The 21,483-nt window shown below is 35.1% G+C and overlaps 1 protein-coding gene across 4 annotated transcripts in view; it reads right to left on the bottom strand.

The window, feature by feature from the left end:
* LOC106160217 (poly(A) RNA polymerase, mitochondrial-like) overlaps positions 1 to 18,657 on the bottom strand; it is a 51,451-nt gene extending 32,794 nt beyond the window's left edge. Inside the window, exons 1-3 of one of the 4 annotated variants that reach the window (XR_015335365.1) lie at positions 18,455 to 18,649; positions 14,216 to 14,397; positions 11,245 to 11,339 (exon numbers count right to left, since the gene is read on the bottom strand). Coding sequence is in view for 3 of the 4 variants with exons in the window: in XM_087016690.1 (XP_086872816.1) it covers positions 11,245 to 11,339; positions 14,216 to 14,397; positions 18,455 to 18,605 (428 nt within the window). In the remaining variant the exon portion in view is untranslated. Of the gene's footprint in view, positions 1 to 11,244; positions 11,340 to 14,215; positions 14,398 to 18,454 lie in introns of all 4 variants that reach the window. The other 3 variants (XM_087016690.1, XM_087016689.1, XM_087016691.1) reach the window with 3 other exon arrangements.
* Between the last annotated feature and the right edge of the window lie 2,826 nt (positions 18,658 to 21,483).

The raw sequence follows: 21,483 nt of genomic DNA on the forward strand, positions 1-21,483 counted from the left end.
GAAGATCCGAAGTATGACTCCTGCCCATGATATTATAGGTTAGGTCTGTGTAATTTCTGGAAATTTTTGGAAAAAAAATCCCATTTTTGGAAAATTTTGGCCTGTATGATCTTGAAATAAAGGTCAAATCTAAGGGCATATTTGAAATCTCCACATATGACTTTCGGTCAGCCATCTAAAGTAACTTTTCACATAATTCCTTCGGTTTGGGAGATATGAAGCATCAAATTTTGCAAATTTTGGACAAGGGTCCAACGGCCACACCTAGATCTGTGCACTGACAGAGCCCAAAATTTACATGGAACAAGATGAGATTATGTGTGAACTTAATCCAAGAGATGGGTACACAGGCCCTTGTAGTCTAGGAGGAGAAACGAACATGGTGAAATGGCGGCAGATACGGCGGAGCCAGCAGACAAGACAGGTTGGTACTAAAACCAGCGTCATGCTGGTGGTATAATAAATGGATATGACAATCTAATAAATGATTTTCATGTTTTAATTAAATGAATGTGGCACACCTAATGCCTTTATGTATTGAATCAGTTAACTATGGTAGGCTCACAGTGTACCTTTGCATTCACGTACAGCAAAACGTGATATTTTTCTTTACATTTTTTGTCCACCTATTAAGTCACCTCCTAATATAACATTAAAAATACAACATATCAGTGTGATAATAAACCTTGAGAATGTTGCCTAGCATGTGGTTTTTCCAGTTACTCACTTTGGTATCTATGTAATTGTTTATTTAATAATAACATATGAACCATATCAGTTAAATTCACGTGTCACAAATCTAAAAAAATATCAGTATTTTCTGATCAGTAACAGGGTGTCTGGCAGCCATTCTGGAAATTTTAGGAATTTTTTTAGGAATTTTCAAGAAAAATAAGGATTTTTTAGCAATCAAAAAGTGCTATAATGGGTGTATTTGACTTATGAATTAGGTTCGAGGTGATTTTAAGAACAAAATGTGATGCATACAGGTCTCTTCTTAAACTAGAGGATCAGAGAGGCGATACCGCCTTCAGGTATTGTACTACCAGCTGGAGAAAGCGCATTTGTATGGAAAACCAAACAAGGCAGCAAAGCTGTCAAATGTACAGACAAAAAACAGAAAATAAAGATGCAAAAAAAGGTCATTTTGTCAATTTTGATGCAATAATAAATAATGCTTAAAATAGCACTGTCAGTCAACACTGAATTTTAATCATGCACAACAGGTAACATGGTCAATAACAGGAGCGGACCCTGAGATATTTTCTGACAGTATTCCAAAGTATCTATGTTGATCCCTCCTCCATTTTGATGGTCTTCCAACAGAAAAAAATAGATACCAATCAATATAAACTTAATAACCTGTCTTCAAGAAGACCCAGAAAATGGTCTCAATCCACCCCTTCAATAAGATTACAGTTTCAGGACCATGAGAGACTATAGTCACATGATGAAAGTCTCAATATTTGAACAAGGCAGCAAAGCTGTCAAATGTACAGACAAAAAACAGAAAATAAAGATGCAAAAAAGGTCATTTTGTCAATTTTGATGCAATAATAAATAATGCTTATAATAGCACTGTCAGTCAACACTGAATTTTAATCTTGCACAACAGGTAACATGGTCAATAACAGGAGCGGACCCAGAGATATTTTCTGACAGTATTACAAAGTATCTATGTTGATCCATCCTCCATTTTGATGGTGTTCCAACAGAAAAAAATAGATACCAGTCAATATAAACTAATAACCTGACTGTCTTCCGGAAGACCCAGAAGATGGTCTCAATCCACCCCTTCAATAAGATTACAGTTTCAGGACCATGAGAGTTCAAATTCACATTATGAAAGTCTCAATATTTGAAAAATGATGACAGTGCATAAAATAATATTACATAATGTTTAAAGACATAAAAAACAATATAACTGCTTATGTAGAAATACAGAAAATGTGCAGAGCCCCAGGCAGATGACAGCCTGCCTGGGGCTAAAAGTCACAAATGCAAGTGTTTGAGAAAAAATTATAAAGGAAAACAACAAAACTAGAAAAGCACTTTGAGAGTGCAGACCTCTGCCAAGGCAGCAATTGTTGATTATTAGTGATAATTGATTGATTATTGATCCGGACCACCACCAAAAATTAATCATTGTCCTCTTTGGTCCACTTCCGACAGTTCCTGAAAATTTCTGCAAAATCAGTCCATAACTTTTTGTGTTATGTGGATGACAGACAAACAGGGGTGAAAATATAACCTCCTTGGCAGAGCTTGAGGTAAATATAATTCCAATGAAGCTGCTATTCAAACTTTTAATCTTCCAGTTTGATATATATATATATATTTAAAACTTATTTGCAATATTAAACAAAATTTACCTGCATAATTATCACTGCTTCCTTATTATTAATCTAGCAGAGAGCTTTACCTTTGGGAGTTTACAGGGAAATATCAACAAGTGTGCTTTACGTAATCTCATTTAATGGCCTATTAAAGCAAATGACTTTATAACTCTGAAATTAATCTAGTGATACCCAAGGGTAATTTACAGACTGACCCACTCAAAGGTCTTCAGGCCCATAAGTCACACCTTAAGAAAAGCACAAAACCATAATGCCCAAAATAGGAGACTACCAATCCTGATGCAATAATACATTATGTTTAACTGCACAGTCAACATCAACTTATGCACAACAGGTAACACAGACGAAAGTAAAAGCATAAGGCTTCAGGCCCATCAGAGTTCAAGTTTATACTTAGAAAGTGCCAGAATGAGAAAAATGAAAATTTCACAAAAAATGCATAAATACAATAAACATGATAATCCAATAGAGCTGGTTTTCTCATGAGCTGAAGGCCAATCCTAAAAATCGTACTTGTAAGTTTAAAATTATAATAAGTAGCACAGTTTTCTTTTCATAATGTTTGCAGTAGCAGTGCAAAAAGATTGTCAATTTTGATGTAACAATACATAATAAATTACAGAATAATTATCACCAATTTTTGTTTATTGACTATAAATAGGATGGACATGTAGAAAATATGATTACCATTTGGCTTCATGTCCATGGGAGCTCCGAGTCCCACAATGAATATGCCAAAAAAGATAATGAATATAACACTAAAATGTATAACTTCCAGAAAAAGAAGCCAATTAGACTGCTTTTCTAACTCAGGCTGCATTTTAGTCCTGTGTTTCTTTTTTGAAAATTTGACAGTCATAAGTAACACGGTTTTTCCATAATGGTCATCAAGGCAGCAGCACCAAAAATTGTGTTTTCTTCTATTTTGATGCAACATTACATAATGCTTAACAGCATAATGACCATCGATTTTTAATAATAAAATATAAGTGTCATGGATTTTCACAAAATGTGACTAGCACGGGTCTTCAAGCCCGTGGAGGTTCTAAGTCGCACCTTGGAAATGCCAATATGTGAAAAATTAAATTTTCACAAAAAAATGTTTAATTGCCAGAAAAATTTACCAAACAGACTGCATTGCATACTGAAGCTGTATTTTAGACCCATGTTTCTTTCCTGTAAGTTTGAGAACAGTAATTGACATGATTTTTGTTAAATGGTCATCATGGGAGCAGTGCCCAAAATAGGGGTTTCTTCAAATTTTGATGCAACATTACATAATGTTTAACAGCATAATGACCATCAATTTTTAATTATAAAATATTAGTATCACGGATATTCAGGAAATGTGACAAGCAAAGGTCTTCAGGATCATGGAACTTCAAAGTCACACCTTGAAAATGCCAATAAGTGAAAAATTAAATTTTCACAAAAAACTGTTTAATTGCCAGAAAAATTTACCAAACAGACTGCATTGCCTACTGGAGCTGTATTTTAGTCCCATGTTTCTTTCCTGTAAGTTTGAGAACAGTAAGTGACATGATTTTCCTTAAATGGTCATCATGGGAGCAGTGCCCAAAATAGGGGTTTCTTCAAATTTTCATGCAATATTACATAATGTTTTACAGCATAATGACCATCAATTTTTAATTATAAAATATTAGTATCATGGTTATTCAGAAAATGTGACTAGCAAAAGCCTTCAGGCCCATGGAACTTCAAAGTCACATATTGAAAATGCCAAAATGTAAACAATACAGCACTGTTCTGAAATGGGTTTATTTCCATTTTTAACACTTTTTAAACATAAAACAAAATAAACAGTTTACTGCCATTTTTATATGACCAATGAAGAAAATTGATGAGATGGGAAAAGTATCAATAGAACAGTGTTAAATGCCCAACTTCCTCCATTCTGAGATTCTGAACATAGTGGATGAATGCATCTGACAAACTGCAATGATATGAGTTTATTTCCATTTTTGACACTTTATTACACAATACATGATAACAAGTTTACCATCATTTTTACAAAATCAACTAACAATGTTGTAAAGATGCAGGAAATGCCAAACAAACACATTTACGTATCTTATTAGTTCAATAATGAGACTGTTAACATGCCTAAGAATTGAATGTGAGGAAATGTGAAAAAACAGCATTACCTTTTAAAATAATGGACTGATTATGCTGATTTTCAAACTCAACCTGCGTTTTAGTAAGATTGGCCCCTCCTGTGAGTATAATGACAATTGGCCAATCTGTTTTTCTTATATTGTGTTATCAGTGTTGCATATATACTGAAAAAAGTGAAAAAAAACAGCATAAATTCCCTATAAGTGACCCGATCGTGCTGATTTTCGAACTTGACCTGCGTATTATGAATATTTATCAGTTCTGTAAGTTTCAAGCCAAAGGGTAAAACAGCTCTTCATTTATTGTGTTATCAGTGTTGCAAAAATGCTGAAAAAAAGTGAAAAAATAGCCTAAATTCACTAAAAATTACCCAATCATGCTGATTTTCGAACTTGACCTGCGTATTATGAATATTCATCAGTTCTATAGGTTTCAAGCCAAAAGGTCAAATGGTTTTCCATTTATGGTGTTATCGGTGCTGCATATATGCTGAAAAAAGAGAAAAAATAGCCTAAATTCACTAAAAATGACCCAATCACGCTGATTTTCGAACTTGACCTGCGTATTATGTATATTCATCAGTTCTGTAAGTTTCAAGCCAAAAGGTAAAATGGTTTTCCACTTATCGTGTTATCGGTGCTGCATATATGCTGAAAAAAGTGAAAAAACAGCATAAATTCCCTATAAGTGACCCGATCATGCTGATTTTCGAACTCGACCAGCGTTTTATGAATATTCATCAGTACTGTAGGTTTCAAGCCAAAAGGTACAATGGTTTTCCACTTATCGTGTTATCGGTGCTGCATATATGTTGAAAAAAGTGAAAAAACAGCATAAATTCCCTAAGAGTGACCCGATCATGCTGATTTTCGAACTTGACCTGCGTATTATGAATATTAATCAGTTCTGCTAGTTTCAAATCAAAAGGCAAAATGGTTTTCCACTTATCGTGTTATCGGTAAAAGTGCACGGCGACGGCGACGACGGCGACGACGGCGACGGCGGCGACGGCGGCGACGGCGACGACAGACGCAGATGATGGCTATATGTACAGACACATCTGTGTCTGTACATAAAAATGATGACAGTGCATAAAATAATTTTATATAATGTTTAAAGACATAAAAAACAATACAATTGCTTATGTGGAAATACAGAAAATGTGCAGAGCCTCGAGCGGATGAGAGTTAAAAGTCACAAATGCAAGTGTTTGAGAAAAATTGTAAAGGAAAACATAACAAAACTAGAAAACCACCGAGAGTGCAGACCTCTGCCAAGGCAGCAATTGTTAATTATTGTTGATTATTGATTGATTGATTATTGAGCCAGACCACCACTAAAAACTAATCATTGTCCTCTTTGGCCCAATTCTGACAGTTCCTGAAAATTTCAGCAAAATCAGTCCATAACTTTTTGAGTTATGTTGATGACAGACAAACAGGGGTGAAAATATAACCTCCTAGGCAGAGCCTGAGGTAAATATAATTTCAATGAAGCTGCTATTCAAACTTTTAATCTTTTATATATATATATATATATATATATATATATATATATATAATAACCTGCATAATTATCACTGCTTCCTTATTATTAATCTAGCAGAGAGCTTAACTTTTGGGAGTTTACAAGGAAATATCAACAAGTGTGCTTTATGTAATCTCCTTTAATGGCCTATCAATTAGGCAAATGACTTTATAACTCAGAAATTAGCTAAGTGATACCCAAGGGATATTAACAGACTGACCCTCTCAAAGGTCTTTCAGGCCCATAAGTCACATCTTAAGAAAAGCACAAAACAATAATGCACAAAATAGGAGACTACCAATTCTGATGCAATAATACATTATGTTAATTTACTGCACAGTCAACATCAAATTTTAATTATGCACAACAGGTAACAACGACAAAAGTAAAAGCATAAGGCTTCAGGCCCATCAGAGTTCAAGTTTATACTTAGAAAGTGCCAGAATGAGAAAAATGAAAATTTCACACAAAATTGCATAAATTCAATAATAAATGATAACCCAATTGACCTGGCTTTCTAATTTGAACTGCATGCCAATCCTAAAAATCATACTTGTAAGTTAAAAATAATAATAAGTAACACAGTTTTCTTTTCATAATGTTTGCAGTAGCAATGCAAAAATATTGTTGTCAATTTTGATGTAACATTACATAATAAATTATAGAATAATTATCACCAATCTTTGATTATTGACAATAAATAGCATGGACATGTAGAAAATTTGATTACCATTCGGCTTCATGTCCATGGGAGCTCCGAGTCCCACAATGAATATGCCAAAAAGATAATGAATATTTCACTCAAATGTATAACTTCCAGAAAAAGAAGCCAATTAGACTGCTTTTCCAACTCATTCTGCATTTTAGTCCTGTGTTTCTTTTTTAAAGGTTTGACAGTCATAATACGGTTTTCCCATAATGCTCATCATAGCAGTAGCACCAAAAATTGTGTTTTCTTCTATTTTGATGCAATATTACATAATGCTTAACAGCATAATGACCATCAATTTTTAATAATAGAATATTAGTAACATGGACATTCAGAAAACGTGACAAGCAAAGGTCTTCAGGATCATGGAACTTCAAAGTCACACCTTGAAAATGCCAATAAGTGAAAAATTAAATTTTCACAAAAAACTGTTTAACTGCCAGAAAAAATTACCAAACAGACTGCATTGCCAACTGAAGCTGTATTTTAGACCCATGTTTCTTTCCTGTAAGTTTGAGAACGGTAATTGACATGATTTTTGTTAAATGGTCATTATGAGAGCAGTGCCCAAAATAGGGGTTTCTTCAAATTTTGATGCAATATTACATAATGTTTAACAGCATAATGACCATCAATTTTTAATAATGGAATATTAGTCACATGAACATTCAGAAAACGTGACTAGCAAAGGTCTTCAGGCTCATGGAACTTCAAAGTCACACCTTGAAAATGCCAATATGTGAAAAATTAAATTTTCACAAAAAAACTGTTTAACTGCCAGAAAAAAATTACCAAACAGACTGCATTGCCAACTGAAGCTGTATTTTAGCCCCATGTTTCTTTCCTGTAAGTTTGAAAACAGTAAGTGACATGGCTTTTCTTAAATGGTCATCATGGGAGCAGTGCCCAAAATAGGGGTTTCTTCAAATTTTGATGCAATATTACATAATGTTTAACAGCATAATGACCATCAATTTTTAATTATAAAATATTAGTATCATGGATATTCAGAAAATGTCATTAGCAAAGGTCTGCAGGCTCATGAAACTTCAAAGTCACATCTTAAAAATGCCAAAATGTAAACAAGACAGCACTGTTCTGAAATGGGTTTATTTCCATTTTTAACATTTTTTTAACATAAAACAAAATAAACAGTTTGTTGCCATTTTTATATGACCAACTAAGAAAATTGATGAGATGGGAAAAATATCAATAGAACAGTGTTTTATGTCCAATTTCCTCCATTCTGAGATTCTGAACATAGTGGATGATTGAATCTGACAAACTGCAATGATGAGTTTATTACCATTTCTGACACTTTATTACACAATACACGATAACAAGTTTACCATCATTTTTACACAATCAATTAACAATGTTGTAAAGATGCAGGAAATATCAAACAAACACTTTTACGTATCTTATTAGTTAAATAATGAGACTGTTAACATGCCTAATAATTGAATCTGAGGAAATGTGAAAAAACAGCATAACTTCTAAAATAAAGGCCCGATCATGATGATATTCGAACTTGACCTGCGTATTATGAATATCCATCAGTTCTGTTAGTTTCAAGCCAAAAGGTAAAATTTTTTTTCACTTATCATGATATCGGTGTTGCATAAATGCTGAGAAAAGTGAAAAAACAGCGTAACTTCCCTAAAAATGACCCGATCATGCTGATTTTCGAACTTGACCTGCGGATTATGAATATTCATCAGTTTTGTAAGTTTCAAGCCAAAAAGTAAAATGGTTTTCCACTTATCGTGTTATCGGTGCTGCATATATGCTGAAAAAAGTGAAAAAACAGCATAACTTCCCTAAAAATGGCCAGATCATGCTGATTTTCGAACTTGACCTGCGAATTAGGAATATTCACCAGTTCTGTAAGTTTCAAGCCAAAAGCAAAAACAGTGTTCCACTTATCGTGTTATCGGTAAAAGTGCACGACGGCGACGACGGTGCCGACGGCGACGACGGCGACGACAGACGCAGATGATGGCTATATGTACAGACACATCTGTGTCTGTACATAAAAAGGACCCCCCCCCCAAATGTTGTGCTTGGCAAGGTCTACAAAATGCAATAAACAAGATTTTCAATTTTTTTGCTGAAATTAACATTTAAAACAAAATCATGGGGAAAAGTGTGGTTCATGGCAAAAAGTAGGTCTAAGGTCAATTTCAATATCATAGTTAGGGTCTATTCCCACAACTTTAGATCGATCTATCACCGCGGGGAGTCTCACTAGATTACTGTCAGATAATCCCCCTTAAGTGTCCGTCCCTGCCTACTACAAGCTGTAAGGGTTAATTAACTTTCGTGTCCGCCCGGCTGACAGCTATTTAGCGTGAACCCCCAGGGAGTTAGGGCGATCTAAAGTAGGTCGATCTAATCTATGGAAATGGGGTGTTAGATTGCAAGTATATGACTTCTTATTCAAGCTCAATAATGGGCATATCTCGGCCAGTTTTGAAGATACAAGTGACTAAAATGGGTGTATCTTTACTAATTTTGGAGTTGCAGTAATGCACCATGAATTCTATACAGAAGAAATTAATTGAAATAAAGAACAGATCATTTTGGTCGAAGTTCATGAAATGGGAGGTGATCAGAAATTCCAAATGTTCAAATTTCATGAAATTCTGTCATTTTATGACTGGAAGTTGTCTGTCCCTAGCTTAGCCTTATTTTTTTATATTCCCCGACATTCAAAATTACATGGCAAATTACCGTATTTCATATTTTATTTTCACTACCATATTGTACTTTTTGATAAAGCACAACTCTATACCATATGGAAAACAAAACACGGACATCTCCTCCAGTGTTGACAAGCTATACAAAATGCAAAAAAAACAAAAGGTCTCTAGCATTTATGGTTCCAGAATTAGCTCTAGAGAGTTCTTAGTTTCGGCATCTAATGGCCGCTACACCCGTGAAAATGCACCAATTGACCCCAAACTCACGAATATGAAAGATGACCCTAAGGGTAACACATGCCAATAATATTATGGGGAAGGTCTGTGTATTTTCTGAAAATCGGCAGAAATAAACATTTTTTTTTTTTACAAAAAATTCCCATTTTTAGAAAATTTTGGCCTATTTGACCTTGAATAAAAGGTCAAATCCAAGGGCACATTTGAAATCTTTACGCCTACACTGGTGGTGCATTTATATGGAAAAGTTGTACTCATATTCAGCTGGAATTTTTCACACTTAACTAACAAATACCATATTTCAGCACTTGGTGTTAAATGACATTGTGGCTGTTAATACTTCACTACTATCCATGATGAAAATGAGGAGAGGTACCTTTTAAATTTCAGGACAACAAAAAGAATCCATCTCCATTATATCACCATTTTACATGAAAATAGAAGAAAATTCTAAATGTAACTTATGATGGCAATGCATGATGGATATGAATCCCAATTATTGGGCTATAAACTTGCATTTATACATATTTTCTCATTAAAATCTCAACATTCTTCAAAATTCACGACATATTTTAAAATATCTTAGGAATTTTAGGAATTAAAAGGAATTTGAAGAAAATATAGGAATTTTATGAACCAAGTTAAAACTTTAGGAACACCAGACACCCTGCAGTAATGACACTGTTTAATTCTCCTTATACATGTACAATGTTTAGCATGAGTTCCGATTCATACATTTCTTCTTGTTTATTTGTGACTCTACCAATGTTATCTGCCTTGCTGGCAGGTTGCTAGACAGAGGTTAACTATTACTAATTATAATTAGATCATTTTTCAAACTAAGGCTGCAGTATCAATTCAGACAATGGTTTTCAACAGATCATCTGGTATTCCAGAACCATTTAGAGTGCAAAGGTCACTGTAGTAGTAACTCTTACTTATGTTATGTAAACACTTACTTATGTATCGATGTCAATTGAATATTATGTTGCTTGGGAGATAAACTGTAATGCCTCTCCACAGTCTCATCTTTTTGAAAGTGCGTCTTTATGTTTGCTTGGAAAATAAGCCAGTAATGTCTCTCCACAGTCTCATCTTTGACCCCATTCCCATAGATTTTAGATCAATCGATTCCTGTGGGGTGTCTCACTAGATTACTGTCAGCTTAGCCGGCTTAAGTGTCTGTCCCGCCTACTGAAAGCTGTAAGGGGGTAATTAACTATGGTGCGCGCTCGGCTGACTGCAATTTAGTGTGAACCCCAGGGAGTTAGGTCAATCTAAATCTTAATCTCTGGATCAATCTAAATCTCTGGGAATGCACCCTTTATAACAAGAGCGCCCTTTCACATGTGACTGAGAATCCTATCTTAAGTATGTTACTAATCTTACTTGGGTTTACAAGTGTTGTCAAGGTGTTTGTTTCCTGTACGAGATGGAGGCACAAGACTACACCTCCCAGAAACCAATGAAGAGTACAAGTGATTCTATGTTACTCGTTTTTATTTACATCAGTTAAGGATGGTAAATTGGGTTATTGTTAAAACATACATTGTCAAACTCACATTAACAGGATTACCTTGATATAGGCATTTTGGCAGGGTGCAGCGCTGTCTCCTGGAACGAGTGCACTGCTTCATCTTGTTGGAACACAACCAAAGCATACTGACTGTCCTTTTATGAAAAGAAAAAAAATAATAATAGAAGTTACTAGAGGATCAGAGAGGCAGTACTGCCTCCGGGTATTGTACCACCAGCTGGAGTAAGCGCATTCGTAAGGAATAGCAAAAATAGGGACATCACCTCCAGTGTTGTGCTTGACAAGCTCTACAAAATGCAGTAAACAAATGTTCTCAATTTTTTTGTTGAAAATAACCATTTAAAACAAAATCATGGGTAAAATGTTTTATTCCAAATTTGTGAAGTGCGGTTCATGCCGAAAAGTAGGTCAAAGGTCAATTTCAAGATCACAGTTATATTGCCAGTATATGACTGCCTATTCAAGTTCAATAGTAACTATGGGCATATCACGCTAGGTTTGGGGATATAATGGATACGGTAAAGTCTTGAAAATTTCGACGTTCTTGATAATTTCATCGAGAGGCGATTTTCCGCCGACGTAATTTTTTTTCTCTTTGAAAATTTCGTCGAACCTGAAAATGAGCCTATCGATAATATTTGAAAAGCTCGTCACCTAATATGGCCGCGTTGTAAAGCTCAAACATGTAGTTAATGCATCAGTTGATTCAAGACAATAATACGCTCAGGATATCATTGACGATAACACTCTCAATGGGAGATAGGAACAATAGTGCGCCCATGCAAGCGGCTACTCACGAGAATCGTTCGCGTAATATCCTCAGGACTTTGTTGGCGTAAGATCATCAGAGGGGGATCGTTTGCGATCCTAGCTAGACGAAAAGGAAATTTTCATATCTTCATCGGGAGATTGTTAAGCAATAAGCAATAATAAAATGTACTTTTCATATTAGTTCAAGGAACTTAGTTTGCGGAAGATCGTCAGCGGGAGATCATTATTTTAACCCCCCCCCCTCTCCCCCGCTCACGGCACTTGGAAAAGTTGGACTCCCTGTAAATTTTTAAGGAAGTTACAGATGGTAGTTTTAGAAGGCCTGACACTCAATTCTGGGAAAAGCCCTGCATGCGACAAACATTGCCAAGTGTGTAATTTTTTTTATATGTCGCGTCAAGTTTATGATGCAAGGTTGCAATTAGGCTTATCTTGATCCTTCTCCTATATCAGGAGGTATGTCGTAGTCTACGTTGCCGTCTGGTGGTACGGATAGCAAGAAAGGTCGTTGCCATATTGGATACAAAGACAAACGACAGACAACGGTAACTAAGCAACCTTTCTATTTCATTCATTACACATGCGTACGATGAAACTCTCGAGTTAGCGACTGGTCTCACCAGTCGCTAAATATCCATAGTAACGACACAATAAAGAGCGAGAGAACTAGCGATAGCTTCGTGAAACGGCACTCATAACTAGCGAGAGGCTAACTACCGATCTATAACTAACTACTGCTTCGTGAAACCGGCCCATAGGCTTTTCACTGCCAGTTTTGGAGATAAAAGGGATGGACACCTTGCAAAGTTCAGTTCCTGGTGAAAAGTAGGTCAAAGGTCAATTTTAAGGTTGGATTGCCAGTATATATCTTCCTATTCAAGTTCATTAGTAACTATGGAAGTATCTCTCTCAGTTTTGGAGATATAAGTAGGCCAAAGGTCAATTTCAAGGTCACATTTAGATTACCGGTATTTGACTTCCTATCCAACCTCAATAGTAACTAAGGGCCAGTTTTGAAGATATAAGGGACTTAAATGTTGCAAAGTTCAGTTCATGATGAAAATTAGGTCAAAGATCAATTTCAAGGTCAAGGTTAGATTATCAGTATATGACTTCCTATTCAAGTTCAATAGTAACAATGGGGGTATCTCTGCCAGTTTTGGAGATATAAGGGACGGAAAATTTGCAAAGTTCAGTTCACAGTGAATAGCAGGTCAAAAGCCAATATCAAGGTCACAGTTAGGTTGCCAGTATACGACTTCCTATTCAAGTTCAATAGTAACTATGGGCCTATCTCTGCTAATTTTAGAATATTTCACATTTTATTTTCACCAATGAATATTGCAACATCATACATTTTGATACAGCACAACTCCTAAACCATATTGAAAACAAAAAACGGACACCACCCCCAGTATTGCACTTGAAAAATTCTACAAAATGCAAAAATTCAGAGGTCTACAGCATTTACGGTTCAAGAATTAGGGAGAGTTTTCAGTTTTGGTATCTAATGGCTGCTTCTCCAGTGAAAATGCACTGACTGACCCCAAAAATGAAAGGAGTCCCTAATTGTAAACTTCCCCCCCCCCTCCCCCCCCCCCCCCCCCCCCCCCCCCCCGTAATATGAGAGCCTCGGTCTGTGTAGTTTCTGAAAATTGGCACAAACAAATTTTTTTTTTTTTTTTTGCAAAAAATTCCCATTTTTTCGAAAATTTTGGCCTGTTTGACCTTGAAATAAAGGTCAAAGGTCAAATCCAAGGGCATATTTGGAATCTTCACATATGACTTTCGGTCAGACTTCTATAGTAATTTTTCCCATAATTCCCTCGGTTTGGGAGATATTTGGCATTGAATTTTCAAAAATTTTGACAAGGGTGCGTTTCAACGAGCATCACGCCCAGGCAAATGCACCGACTGAGATAAAAAAACCAGGGGCTTTAAGTTGAGATTATATGTGACCTAAATCCAAGAGATGGGGACACGAGTTCTTGTTGTCTAAGAGGAGAAACAGTAACGGTGACTTGTATCCAGCCAGCAGAGCAAACGGAGCTGCACGAGACGGATCGGGACTAAAACCATGAGTATCGCCAGCGTAAACACTGGTGGTACTAATAATAATACTGCAAGAACTCTCAATGAGAGAAATGGACATCTTTTTATGTATTATCATTTTTGCATTCCAAAATAAAATAAAAGGGCACTCTTTTAGATTAGAAGTTTTTTTGTTTTTTTTTTTTACCTTTTTATTAATGGGGATATAATGGGCCAGTTCCCCAAATGTCTGTAGATGGTAATAGAGCTTAGAATGTGTTTCTTTATCCAAATTAAAAGAAAATAGAAGGCTTCTGCGTGCAATTTCATCCCACTGTCCAAGTTGTCCTTCATAATCAAGGCCTGTGGTACCAATTTCTGGCTTGACATCTGAAAGTTCCAAATAAAGGATTTATTAAACACTTAATCCCAATCTGTACTCATTGTGAATAAAGCACCCCAGTTTTTCAACCATCCCTTCACTTCCTTTTCAGGTACTGGGCCATTACTGTTGAGTCAGTGATCAGTTTTCTGTACAAATGTTAGTTCTAGATGCTAGTGCTAGAGATGGAAAAATCTGCTTAACACTTAATTTGCAGGTGTATAAATATACCAATTTTTAAAATTAGTTTTTCATTTAACTTTTCAATGTCTTTGACATATGAAATAACAGCAAATGTTCACCCCAGCTAACTGCACAGAAATTCATCCATAAGCACTCCTAATTACAGAAACTGTATGTGATATATACTGTTGTGCTAACACATGTATGCTGGGAAAACTGGTTGAATATTCAATTTTTTTTCATTTTTTTAACCCAACAATTAACCATCAAACTTTCAAATATTTTCAATATATTCTTCATAAATTATACTAAAAGTATATATGTTAAAATGATCACCAAATATCAAATAAATAGCTTTTTTAGGGGGGGAGTCATTGGGTGGTAAAATACACATTTTTAATTTTCTTATTTTCTCATGAAAATTTTTCACCTGCAAACTAACAAAAAGTGCCAATGTATCCTCCATTATGTATACTACAAAGTCACACACTCAAATGAAATAAAATTTATAAAGCTTTGTGTGATGGGAATCAAAATTTCATGGGGGTAGTCATATTTACCTCCGCCAATGCAAGGAGGTTATGTTTTCACCCCTGTCTGTCTGTCTGTTTGTCATCAACATACCTCAAAAAGTAATGGATGTATTTCGATGGAATTTTCAGGGTAGGTCAGAAATGGGTTAACTTGGTGGTGATCTGGATCAATAATCATTCAATAATAAAAAATCAAAAAACTAAGTTATGGACCGATTTTGATGAAATTTTCAGGAACTGTCAGAAGTGGGCCAAGGAACAGATGAGGAACATTATGAAATTTCGACTGGGGAAGTCAGATTTTCATGTTACACCAGACTGGTATATGCACCAAGTATATGTTGTCAGGCTTCTGCAACATAGTTATTACATGTACTACATTAAAATTACAAGGAGGGTAATGGCAGTAGGAAAAAGTACATGCAGCATAGGTCCCATATCATTCAAAAATGACAGGAAAAAGAAAAAGTTATACAACTGATATGTTATTGTACAATATGACACTAACCACGCTTTTGCATTGGAATTCTGATCAATTTAAACCACTGCAAAGTAACAAAAGTATTTTTATTTACAGCAATTTCTAGCAATTCTGATATCATATTTTGTTATAATGTTCTCGATTAGTGCTTACTACTTCAATGAATCTCTCTGCCTATGTTTTATCTTGTCTCCTTGGTATAGTACAGTTTACATGTTACCAGCTTCTGCTGGAAGCAAAAAAGGTCAAATATCCAGGTCACATAGTTCAAATGCCTCCTAATACATTCTTGCTGCATCGGATTGAAGTGTTTCCCTTATATTCAAACAACATTAAGGCTTTTGAATAAAACAGAAAGGGCAGGTGGTCAGAAAAGTTAGTGTCTAGCCCTGTGGCTACGCTGTTTCTTTTACAGTATTTGGCATGCATTTCTTTCAAACGTTAGCACAACTGTTTAAAGTACACATGAAATACTGTATCAGGAAATGTTAACGACTAAATTTTCGGAATTACCGAGCGACCCATGCAGGCCTTGGTTTTCAATACTTGTCAATAGAGTTTTGAATGAGCATTACGTACATTTCATGTCAAAACATAGAACAATTTCCAAATGATAACCAAAACTCATTTATCTAAATAGCAGAGACACTGCTCGAAGTGACCAAATAATTTCATAATGAAAAGATTTTGAAAATCAACAAGGCAGCAAAGCTGTCAAATGTACAGACAAAAAGCAGGAAATAACAAAAAAAGGCTACTGTCAATTCTGATGCAAAAGTACATTTTGTTAAACTGCAAATTCAACATCAAATTTTAATTATGCTCAACAGGTAAAATACATCTGTGTCTGTACATAAAAACGGCATTTCTTTAAAATAATGGCCCGATTATGCTGATTTTTGAACTCAACCTGCGATTAAGCAGGAATGACCACTCCTGTGAGTTTAATGACAATTGGCCTAAAGTGAAAAAAAAAAGCATAACTACTAAAATAGTGGCCCGATCATGCCGATTTTTGAACTTGACCTGTGTTTTAGTAAGATCAATTACTCTGCATTTTAGTCCTGTATTTCTTTTTTGAAAGTTTGACAATCATAAGTAACATGGTTTTCCCATAATGGTCATCTTGGCAGCAGCACCCAAAATTGTGTTTTCTTCTATTCTGATGCAATATTACATAATGGTTAACAGCAAAATGACCGTTAATTTTTAATAATAAAATACATGTATCATGGATTTTCAGAAAATGTGACTAGCATGGGACTAGCAAGCCCGTGGAACATGCTGATTTTCGAACTTGACCTGTGTTATAGTAAGATCAATTACTCCTGTGATTTTCATGACAACAGGCCTATCGGTTTTCCTTAAAATGTGTTTACAGTGTTGCATATATGCTGAAAAGTGAAAAAACAGCATAACTTCTACAATAATGGCCCGATCATGCTGATTTTTTAACTTGACCTGCGTTTTATGAATATTCATCAGCTCTGTAAATATACAGCCAAAAAGTAAAACTGCCTTCCACTTATCATGTTTACAATGAAAGTGCACGGTACCGGCAACGACGGCGACGACAGACGCAGGTGATGGCAATATGTACAGACACATCTGTACATATTTACTGTACTGTTTGAGAACAGTAAGTGACATGGTTTTTCTTAAATGGTCATCATGGGAGCAGTGCCCAAAATAGTTTTTTTTTTCAAATTTTGATGCAATATTACATAATGTTTAACAGCATAATGACCATCAATTTTTAATAATAAAATATTAGTATCATGGATATTCAGAAAATGTGACTAGCAAAGGTCTTCAGGCCCATGGAACTTCAAAGTCACAACTTGAAAATGCCAGAATGTAAACAAGACAGCACTGTTCTGAAATGTTTTTTTTCCATTTTTAACACTTTTTTTAACATAAAACAAAATTAACAGGTTACTGCCATTTTTATACGATCAACTAAGAAAATTGATGAGATGGGAAAAATATCAATACAACAGTGTTAAATGTCCAATTTCCTCCATTCTGAGATTCTGAACATAGTGAATGATTGAATCTGACAAACTGCAATGATATGAGTTTATTTCCATTTTGGAAACTTTATTACACAATACACGATAACAAGTTTACCATCATTTTTACATAATCAACTAACAATGTTGTAAAGATGCAGGAAATGTCAAACAAACACTTTTACGTATCTTATTAGTTCATTAATGAGACTGTTGACATGCCTAACAGTTGAATCTGAGGAAATTTGAAAAAACAGCATAACTTCTAAAATAATGGCCCGATTATGCTGATTTTCAAAACTCAACCTGCGTTTTAGTAAGATTGACCACTCCTGTGAGTTAAATGACAATTGGCCTATCTGTTTTTCTTATATTGTGTTTACAGTGTTGTATATATGCTGAAAAATGAAAAAACAGCATAACTACTAAAATAGTGGCCCGATCATGCCGATTTTCGAACTTGACCTGCGTTTTAGTAAGATTGATTACTCCTGTGAGTTTCATGACAACAGGCCTAACGGTTTTCCTTAAAATGTGTTTACAAGGTTGCATATATGCTGAAAAGTGAAAAAACAGCATAACTTCTACAATAATGGCCCGATCATGCTGGTTTTCGAACTTGACCTGCGTTTTATGAATATTCATCAGCTCTGTAAATATTAAGCCAAAAAGTAAAACTGCCCTCCACTTATCGTGTTTACAAGGAAAGTGCACGGCGCCGGCATCGGCATCGGCGACGGCGACGGCGACGACAGACGCAGGTGATGGCAATATGTACAGACACATCTGTGTCTGTACATAAAAATGAATATTAGTGTGGGTTACTGCAAATTTGCAGGAATCAAATTGCTCAAACCTGCATCTTCTTCTAGTTTTGGTACTGAATCCAGTACAGAAGAAGTCGCCTCTATTCTGGGACCTTCATTTAAGAATCGGCGAAAGTTTATTGTCCACAACTTTGGAGACCGAATGATGGCTGACCGCATTATCGATACCATGTTCACCATGTTCGGTCAGTGAATTTGCCATGCGGATGAACCAAAGATGCTATAGGTGGCAGTACACGCCAAGACAGACCAGTGCCACAGTTGGACTCCTCTTTTTCCCTGTCTTTACCGTCGATTTTCTCTCCCCCTCGCCCACGTTCACCTAGCACCTTGATTGATTAATGACCCTTAACACCACAGAAAACACCACACTAGATTTTGATTTTTAATCTCACAGGTATCTTTTCTCCGATATTTTGTAACAGACTAAAAGCGACACCTGTGATCAGAGCTGTGTATATCGTTCTTGGTGTTTTTTATGTACAGACACAGACGTGTCTGTACATATATATTGCCATCATCTGCGTCTGTCGTCGCCGTCGCTGTCGCCGTCGCCGTTGGCGTGCACTTTAACCGTAAACACGATAAGTGAAAAACCGTTTTACCTTTTGGCTGGAAAGTTACAGAACTGATGAATATTCATAATACGCTGGTCAAGTTCGAAAATCAGCATGATCGGGCTATTTTTAGGGAAGTTATGCTGTTTTTTCAATTTTTTCAGCATATATGCAACACCGTAAATACGATAAGTGGAAAACCGTTTTACTTTTTGGCTTGAAAGTTACAGAACTGATGAATATTCATAATATGCTGGTCAAGTTCGAAAATCAGCATGATGGGGCTATTTTAAGGGAAGTTATGCTGTTTTTTCAATTTTTTCAGCATATATGCAACACCGTAAATACGATAAGTGGAAAACCGTTTTACTTTTTGGCTTGAAAGTTACAGAACTGATGAATATTCATAATATGCTGGTCAAGTTCGAAAATCAGCATGATGGGGCTATTTTAAGGGAAGTTATGCTGTTTTTTCAATTTTTTCAGCATATATGCAACACCGTAAACACGATAAGTGGAAAACCGTTGTACTTTTTGGCTTGAAAGTTACAGAACTGATGAATATTCATAATACGCTGGTCAAGTTCGAAAATCAGCATGATCGGGCTATTTTAAGGGAAGTTATGCTGTTTTTCAATTTTTTCAGCATATATGCAACACCGTAAACACAATAAGTGGAAAACCGTTTTACTTTTTGGCTTGAAAGTTACAGAAATGATGAATATTCATAATACGCTGGTCAAGTTCGAAAATCAGCATAATCGGGGTATATTTAGGGAAGTTATGCTGTTTTTTCAATTTTTTCAGCATATATGCAACACCATAAACACGATTAGTGAAAAACCCTTTTACCTTTTGGCTTGAAAGTTACAGAACTGATGAATATTCATAATATGTCGGTCAAGTTCGAAAATCAGCATGATAGAGCCACTTTTATGTAAGTTATGCTGTTTTTTTATTTTTTTCAGCATATATATGCAACACTGATAACACAATATAAGAAAAACAGATATGCCAATTGTCATTGTACTCACAGGAGTGGTCAATCTTACTAAAACATAGGTTGAGTATGAAAATCAGCATAATCGGGCCATTATTTTATAAGTTATGCTTTTTTTCACATTTCCTCAGATTCAATTCTTAGGTATGTTAATAGTCTCATTATTGAACTAATAAGATACGTAAAAGTGTTTGTTTGACATTACCTGCATCTTTACAACATTGTCAGTTGATTATGTAAAAATGATGGTAAATTTGTTATCGTGTATTGTGTAATGAAGTATCAAAAATGGAAATAAACACATATCATTGCAGTTTGTCAGATTCAATCATCCACTATGTTCAGAATCTTAGAATGGAGGAAATTGGACATTTAACACTGTTCTATTGGTATATTTCCCATCTCATCAATTTTCTTAGTTGGTCATTTAAAAATGGCAGTAAATTGTTAATTTTGTTTTATGTTAAAAAAGTGTTAAAAATGGAAATGAACCCATTTCAGAAAAGTGCTGTCTTGTTTACATTTTGGCATTTTCAAGATGTGACTTTGAAGTTCCATGGTCCTGAAGACCTTTGCTAGTCACATTTTCTGAATATCCATGATACTAATAATTTATTATTAAAAATTGATGGTCATTATGCTGTTAAACATTATGTAATATTGCATCAAAATTTGAAGAAACCCCTATTTTGTGCACTGCTCCTATGATGACCATTTAAGGAAAATCATGTCACTTACTGTTCTCAAACTTACAGGAAAGAAACATGGGCCTAAAATACAGCTTCAGTAGGCAATGCAGTCTGTTTGGTAAATTTTTCTGGCAATTTAACAGTTTTTTGTGAAAATTTAATTTTTCACATATTGGCATTTTCAAAGTGCGACTTAGAACCTCCACGGGCTTGAAGACCCATGCTAGTCACATTTTCTGAAAATCCATGACACATATATTTTATTATTAAAAATTGATGGTCATTATGCCGTTAAGCATTATGTAATGTTGCATCAAAATAGAAGAAAACACAATTTTTGGTGCTTCTGCCATGATGACCATTATGGGAAAACCATGTTACTTATGATTGTCAAACTTTCAAAAAAGAAACACAGGACTAAAATGCAGCCTGAGTTGGAAAAGCAGTTTAATTTGCTTCTTTTTCTGAAAGTTATACTTTTTAGTGAAATATTCATTTTTGGCATATTCACTGTGGGACTCGGAGCTCCCATGGACATGAAGTCGAATGGTAATCAAATTTTCTACATGTCCATGCTATTTATTGTCAATAATCAAAAATTGGTGCTAATTATTCTATAATTTATTATGTAATGTTACATCAAAATTGACAAAAATCTTTTTGTACTGCTTCTGCAAACATTATGAAAAGAAAACTGTGTTACTTATTATTATGTTTAACTTACAAGTATGATTTTTAGGATTGGCATGCAGTTCAAATTAGAAAGCCAGCTCAATTGGGTTATCATTTATTATTGAATTTATGCAATTTTG

This window comes from Lingula anatina, chromosome 7 (genome assembly GCF_051362555.1).
Source record: "Lingula anatina isolate TDL-2025a chromosome 7, LinAna3.0, whole genome shotgun sequence".
NCBI lineage: Eukaryota > Metazoa > Brachiopoda > Lingulata > Lingulida > Lingulidae > Lingula > Lingula anatina.